Here is a 7,500-nt window from a genome sequence, read left to right as displayed (position 1 = left end):
GTGTGTGTTTAACGTGTGTGTGTTTGTGTTTATGTGTGTGTTTAACGTGTGTGTTTATTTGTGTGTGTGTTTAACGTGTGTGTGTTTGTGTTTATATGTGTGTGTTTAACGTGTGTGTGTTTGTGTTTATATGTGTGTGTTTAACGTGTGTTTATTTGTGTGTGTGTTTAACGTGTGTGTGTTTGTGTTTATATGTGTGTGTTTAACGTGTGTTTATTTGTGTGTGTGTTTAACCTGTGTGTGTGTTTGTGTTTATATGTGTGTGTTTAACCTGTGTGTTTGTGTTTATATGTGTGTGTTTATTTGTGTGTGTGTTTAACCTGTGTGTTTGTGTTTATATGTGTGTGTTTATTTGTGTGTGTGTTTAACCTGTGTGTTTGTGTTTATATGTGTGTGTTTAACGTGTGTTTATTTGTGTGTGTGTTTAACGTGTGTGTGTTTGTGTTTATATGTGTGTGTTTAACGTGTGTTTATTTGTGTGTGTGTTTAACCTGTGTGTTTGTGTTTATATGTGTGTGTTTAACGTGTGTTTATTTGTGTGTGTGTTTAACGTGTGTGTGTTTGTGTTTATATGTGTGTGTTTAACGTGTGTTTATTTGTGTGTGTGTTTAACGTGTGTGTGTGTTTGTGTTTATATGTGTGTGTGTAACGTGTGTGTTTATTTGTGTGTGTGTTTAACGTGTGTGTGTTTGTGTTTATATGTGTGTGTAACGTGTGTTTATTTGTGTGTGTGTTTAACGTGTGTCCTGACCCTCAGGTGTCTCTGGGTCCTCAGTGATGGTGACCTCTGACCCCTGACCTCTGACCCCTGACCCCTGGATGGAGGCCGTGTTCCTCCACTGTCAGACCAGACCTCCCTCTGGACCCTCCTCTCTGCTCCGGACCGCCCAGAACCTTCTGGACCCCTTCCCCCGCCGGACCGCCCCCGTCTTCACGCCCTGGTTCCCCCCCGCCCCCCACAGGCCCCGCCCCCTCCGGCCGGCCAGGCCGCCGCCCACCATCACCTGCCCAGGTGAGGGGGCGGGGCCTGCCCTCCCAGTCCCCCCCGGTCCCCTCAGACCCCCCGGTCCCCCCGGACCCCTCAGACCCCCCGGCCCCCCCGGTCCCCCCCCCCTCACAGAGCTGGATGGTGTCCACTCAGAGACGGGGTCGGTCCCCCGGCGAGGACGTCATGTCCAAACGTCTCCGGGACACTCTGTCTGTCCACAAGCTCCACCCCCTGGAGAGGGGGCGCTGGGTGGTCCTCCAGGAGAACTGTGGGCCCAGGACGGACCTGGACCAGGTCTGACACACACACACACACACACATTAAACACACTCACACACATTAAACACACACATTAAACACATACACACACACACAAACATACATTAAACACACACTCACACACACACATTAAACACACACATTAAACACACACACACACACACACACACACACACATACACACACACACACAAATAAAACACCTTGAACCTCGAACAAGAGTTTTTACACACACACACAGAAGAGTTTTTACACACACACACACACACACACACACACAGAAGAGTTTTTACACACACACACACACACACACACACATTAAACACAAGAGTTTTTACACACACACACATTAAACACACACACACACACACACACACAAGAGTTTTTACACACACACACACACACACATTAAACACAAGAGTTTTTACACACACACACATTAAACACACTCACACACACACACACAGAAGAGTTTTTACACACACACACACACACACACAGAAGAGTTTTTACACACACACACACACACATTAAACACACTCACACACACACACACACACAAATAAAACACCTTGAACCTCGAACAAGAGTTTTTACACACACACACACACAGAAGAGTTTTTACACACACACACACACACACACATTAAACACAAGAGTTTTTACACACACACACATTAAACACACACACACACACACACAAGAGCTTTTACACACACACACACACACACACATTAAACACAAGAGTTTTTACACACACACATTAAACACACTCACACACACACACACAAGAGTTTTTACACACACACACATTAAACACACTCACACACAGAAGAGTTTTTACACACACACACACACACACAGAAGAGTTTTTACACACACACACACACACACACATTAAACACACTCACACACACACACACACACACACACACACACATTAAACACACTCACACACACACACACAAGAGTTTTTACACACACACACACACACACAGAAGAGTTTTTACACACACACACACACACACACACATTAAACACACTCACACACACACAAGAGTTTTTACACACACACACACACACACACACACATTAAACACACTCACACACACACACATTAAACACACTCACACACACACAAGAGTTTTTACACACACACACACACACACACACATTAAACACACACACACACACACACAAGAGTTTTTACACACACACACACACACAGTACCTGAATGTCCCCCCCCCCCCCCCCCGTCCCCCCCCAGGTGTGGCGAGTCCTGTGCCGGACCCTCAGGACCGCCCCCCTCCCCTCCTGCACCGCCACCTTCCAGCGGGACCTGGACCAGGTCTGGGTCTTCTGTGACCTGCAGGAGGCGGAGCAGGTGGGCCGGGTCCTGAAGGGGGCGCTGCAGCTGCAGGGCCGCATCCGCCTCAGCCTGAGGACCAGACCGGACCTGCTCAGCATGTAGACCACCAGGGCCCGGGTCCAGACCTGCACCCCCAGGACCCGGGTCCAGACCTGCACCCCCAGGACCCGGGTCCAGACCTGCACCACGTTCTTCTTTCATGAACTCTTCAGACGAATGTTTGTAAATAAAACTGACGTTTTTTTTTAATGAAGTGTCGAGTTGGAGATGATGGAGGGATGAGAGGATGATGGAGGGATGAGAGGATGATGGAGGGATGAGAGGATGATGGAGGGGTGAGAGGATGATGGAGGGGTGAGAGGATGATGGAGGGGTGAGAGGATGATGGAGGGATGAGAGGATGATGGAGGGGTGAGAGGATGATGGAGGGGTGAGAGGATGATGGAGGGGTGAGAGGATGATGGAGGGATGAGAGGATGATGGAGGGGTGAGAGGATGATGGAGGGGTGAGAGGAAGAGAGGTTGATGGAGGGATGAGGATGATGGAGGGGTGAGAGGATGATGGAGGGATGAGGATGATGGAGGGGTGAGAGGATGATGGAGGGATGAGGATGATGGAGGGGTGAGAGGATGATGGAGGGATGAGGATGATGGAGGGGTGAGAGGATGATGGAGGGATGAGAGGATGATGGAGGGATGAGAGGAAGAGAGGTTGATGGAGGGATGAGAGAATGATGGAGGGGTGAGAGGATGATGGAGGGGTGAGAGGATGATGGAGGGATGAGAGGAAGAGAGGTTGATGGAGGGATGAGGTTGATGGAGGGATGAGAGGATGGAGGGGTGAGAGGATGAACAATATGATGATGGAGTTAAATCCTCTAAGTCCTCAGGGTTCTAGGCCTGGCGTTCCTCAGGGTTCTGACCCGGGTTCCTCCACCTTCGTTCTGACGGAAACAAAAAGTTTACTTCCTTTTTCAAATTGCAACGAAAACCAAAATGAGCCTTTTTTTCAAACAGGAAGAATTTCAAATTAAAACTCTTCAGGGAAAAACAGAACCATTGTTCGTTCCCTGCGTGACGCTTCTGACGTCATCGTTTCCCCCGTCACTCGGTCCCGGGGTTCCTCAGGGTTCTGGTCCTGGACTCGCCTCGTTTCTTCCCTGAAACCTTCAAACCGTCAGTGGCACGTGACTTGGTGATTGATCGTGTCGTCACGCGCCGTCACGCGCCGTCACGCGCCTCCACATCTGGATCCAGATGTCATTTCTTTGTTCGAACGTCAAATTAAACATTCATTCCACGCTCGCGACGGCTGGCTCGCGCATGCGCACTGCGCCGCGGAGACGGCTGAAGCACGCACGGTGTCTCCTCTTGTCCATCTGCGGGAAGCGCGCACGGACTGCGGCTTTTTGCGGGTGTGGAGCGATAGCGGGACGCGGTGTGGTCCCCCCCCCCCACCCCCACCCCCACCCCCACCCCCCCCGCACTCCATGCCTCCCTGCGGCCGCCCCGCGGCTCCTCCTCGGCCGTGAGGAGCTCCAGCTCCGGATCAGGTGGGAGCTAATGGCTAATGGCTAGCGGCTAACTGCTAACGCTGCCTGCGCTTTGTCGCTTCCCGTTTCCCGCGGGACACTAAATCCTACATTTGACAGAGATAAATCCGCAAACTTCACCGTTTCCAGGTTTGAAATGAGGCGAACGAGAGTCGAGGGGCTGAAGTTTGTTTGTGTTTTTGCTCCTGCGGTGGAGGAAGTGTTTGTGATTGTTTACTGAACCGAACTCCGTCACGAATCCGTCTGATTCAGGGAATAAAGTCACTTTTTGACAGTGAAACGTGACTTTAGAAAAGCGTCGCTCGGGCGGAAGCGTCGATCTGTTGCCGTTCTGCCGTTCGGCCGCAGCGATTCTCTCCCACGCGGTCGATTATTGGAACTAATGTCGTTTTTCTGCTCAACTCACATTGGAACCAGATCCCTGTAACTAGTGCTGGTACTGACTGTTAGTTACTCTGTTTCTGTGAGTTACTCTGTTAGTTACTCTGTTTCTGTGAGTTACTCTGTTAGGTAAGGTCTGTTAGTTACTTTGTTAGGTAAGGTCTGTTAGTTACTCTGTTAGGTAAGGTCTGTTAGTTACTTTGTTAGGTAAGGTCTGTTAGTTACTTTGTTAGTTAAGGTCTGTTAGTTACTCTGTTAGTTACTCTGTTTCTGTGAGTTACTCTGTTAGGTAAGGTCTGTTAGTTACTTTGTTAGTTAAGGTCTGTTAGTTACTCTGTTAGTTACTCTGTTTCTGTGAGTTACTCTGTTAGTTAAGGTATGTTAGTTACTCTGTTAGTTACTATGTTAGTTACTATGTTAGTTAAGGTCTGTTAGTTACTCTGTTAGTTAAAGTCTGTTAGTTACTCAGTTAGTTACTCTGTTAGTTAAGGTCTGTGAGTTACTCTGTTAGTTACTTTGTTAGTTAAGGTCTGTGAGTTACTCTGTTAGTTACTTTGTTAGTTAAGGTCTGTTAGTTACTCTGTTAAGGTCTGTTAGTTGCTATGTTAGTTACTATGTTAGTTACTTTGTTAGTTAAGGTCTGTTAGTTGCTATGTTAGTTACTCTGTTAGTTAAGGTCTGTGAGTTACTCTGTTAGTTAAGGTCTGTTAGTTGCTATGTTAGTTACTCTGTTAGTTAAGGTCTGTGAGTTACTCTGTTAGTTACTTTGTTAGTTAAGGTCTGTTAGTTGCTATGTTAGTTAAGGTCTGTTAGTTGCTATGTTAGTTACTCTGTTAGTTAAGGTCTGATAGTTACTCTGTTAGTTAAGGTCTGTTAGTTGCTATGTTAGTTACTTTGTTAGTTAAGGTCTGTTAGTTGCTATGTTAGTTACTCTGTTAGTTAAGGTCTGTGAGTTACTCTGTTAGTTACTTTGTTAGTTAAGGTCTGTTAGTTGCTATGTTAGTTACTCTGTTAGTTAAGGTCTGTTAGTTGCTATGTTAGTTACTCTGTTAGTTAAGGTCTGTGAGTTACTCTGTTAGTTAAGGTCTGTTAGTTGCTATGTTAGTTACTCTGTTAGTTAAGGTCTGTGAGTTACTCTGTTAGTTACTCTGTTAGTTAAGGTCTGTTAGTTGCTATGTTAGTTACTCTGTTAGTTAAGGTCTGTGAGTTACTCTGTTAGTTAAGGTCTGTTAGTTGCTATGTTAGTTACTCTGTTAGTTAAGGTCTGATAGTTACTCTGTTAGTTAAGGTCTGTTAGTTGCTATGTTAGTTACTCTGTTAAGGTCTGTTAGTTACTCTGTTAGTTAAGGTCTGTTAGTTACTCTGTTAGTTACTCTGTTAGTTACTCTGTGCCGTCAGTTCCTCCCTCAGCGAGTTACTTTGCTAATATTGGATTACTCTGCAGTTCCTCGGTTCCTCTGTTCCTGGACGGATGACACCACGCCGGGGGACATGGAGACGGGCGAGACGCACGGAACGCCGGGACGCTGACACGCCCCCGCGGCCCCCCCACCAGGACACGCCCCCCCGGCCCTACGCTCCGTTCCCTCAGCTCGCTCGACGTTAGGCCCCCCCCCCCCCCCCCCGAGGACTCGTCCTGGGGGTTCCGGGTTCGATTCCCCCCGGCGGCGGTGGCGGCGGCGGCGGCCCCCCCCCGCGGTGCGTTGGCGGCGGCGCGGCGCGACGATGAGCTCGGAGGGCTTCCAGTACCGCGCGCTGTACGACTACAAGAAGGAGCGAGACGAGGACATCGACCTGCACGTGGGCGACTCGCTGCTCGTCTCCCGGGCGGCGCTGCTCGCCCTGCGCTGCTGCAGCGGCGCCGAGGAGCGGCCCGCCGACATCGGCTGGCTGCCCGGCTTCAACGAGACCACACAGGTACTCTAGTACTCTCCCAGTTACTCTGGATCCTAGTTACTCTGGGCCCTAGTTACTCTGGGCCCTAGTTACTCTGGGCCCTAGTTACTCTTGGCCCTAGTTACTCTGGGCCCTAGTTACTCTAGGCCTAGTTACTCTGGGCCCTTTTTACTCTGGATCCTAGTTACTCTGGGCCCTAGTTACTCTGGGCCCTAGTTACTCTGGATCCTAGTTACTCTAGGCCTAGTTACTCTGGGCCCTTTTTACTCTGGATCCTAGTTACTCTTGGCCCTAGTTACTCTGGGCCCTAGTTACTCTGGATCCTAGTTACTCTAGGCCTAGTTACTCTGGGCCCTTTTTACTCTGGATCCTAGTTACTCTGGGCCCTAGTTACTCTGGGCCCTAGTTACTCTGGGCCCTAGTTACTCTTGGCCCTAGTTACTCTGGGCCCTAGTTACTCTAGGCCTAGTTACTCTGGGCCCTTTTTACTCTGGATCCTAGTTACTCTGGGCCCTAGTTACTCTGGGCCCTAGTTACTCTGGATCCTAGTTACTCTAGGCCTAGTTACTCTGGGCCCTTTTTACTCTGGATCCTAGTTACTCTTGGCCCTAGTTACTCTGGGCCCTAGTTACTCTGGATCCTAGTTACTCTAGGCCTAGTTACTCTGGGCCCTTTTTACTCTGGATCCTAGTTACTCTGGGCCCTAGTTACTCTGGGCCCTAGTTACTCTGGGCCCTAGTTACTCTGGATCCTAGTTACTCTGGATCCTAGTTACTCTGGGCCCTAGTTACTTTGGATCCTAGTTACTCTGTTGTGGTTCCTCTGGTGGTTCCTCTGGTGGTTCCCCCGGTGGTTCCTCTGTTGTGGTTCCTCTGTTGTGGTTCCTCTGTTGTGGTTCCTCTGTTGTGGTTCCCCCGGTGGTTCCTCTGGTGGTTCCTCTGTTGTGGTTCCCCCGGTGGTTCCTCTGGTGGTTCCTCTGGTGGTTCCTCTGTTGTGGTTCCCCCGGTGGTTCCTCTGGTGGTTCCTCTGTTGT

General features: G+C 49.1%; 2 protein-coding genes across 3 annotated transcripts in view; both read left to right on the top strand.

Moving 5' to 3' along the window:
• shld3 (shieldin complex subunit 3) overlaps positions 1–2,846 on the top strand; it is a 3,390-nt gene extending 544 nt beyond the window's left edge. Inside the window, exons 2-3 of the mRNA XM_080521947.1 lie at positions 758–1,282; positions 2,536–2,846. Of these exons, the coding sequence (XP_080378073.1) occupies positions 1,127–1,282; positions 2,536–2,739 (360 nt within the window). The 5' untranslated portion in view covers positions 758–1,126 and the 3' untranslated portion in view covers positions 2,740–2,846. The remainder of the gene's footprint in view (positions 1–757; positions 1,283–2,535) is intronic.
• A 1,210-nt stretch (positions 2,847–4,056) lies between these two features.
• The window catches only part of LOC308148478 (phosphatidylinositol 3-kinase regulatory subunit alpha-like), a 13,967-nt gene continuing 10,523 nt past the window's right edge, over positions 4,057–7,500 (top strand). The window contains exons 1-2 of one of the 2 annotated variants that reach the window (XM_080521943.1): positions 4,057–4,190; positions 6,016–6,488. In XM_080521943.1, coding sequence (XP_080378069.1) covers positions 6,297–6,488 — 192 coding nt within the window. In that variant the 5' untranslated portion in view covers positions 4,057–4,190; positions 6,016–6,296. Of the gene's footprint in view, positions 4,191–4,284; positions 4,320–6,015; positions 6,489–7,500 lie in introns of those variants that run through there. The other variant, XM_080521944.1, reaches the window with a different exon arrangement.

The sequence above is a fragment of the Blennius ocellaris genome (assembly GCF_963422515.1).
Source record: "Blennius ocellaris genome assembly, contig: SCAFFOLD_214, whole genome shotgun sequence".
Lineage (NCBI taxonomy): Eukaryota > Metazoa > Chordata > Actinopteri > Blenniiformes > Blenniidae > Blennius > Blennius ocellaris.
The sequence above is the reverse complement of the archived record's forward strand: the minus strand, read 5'-3'. Positions and strand labels throughout refer to the sequence as shown.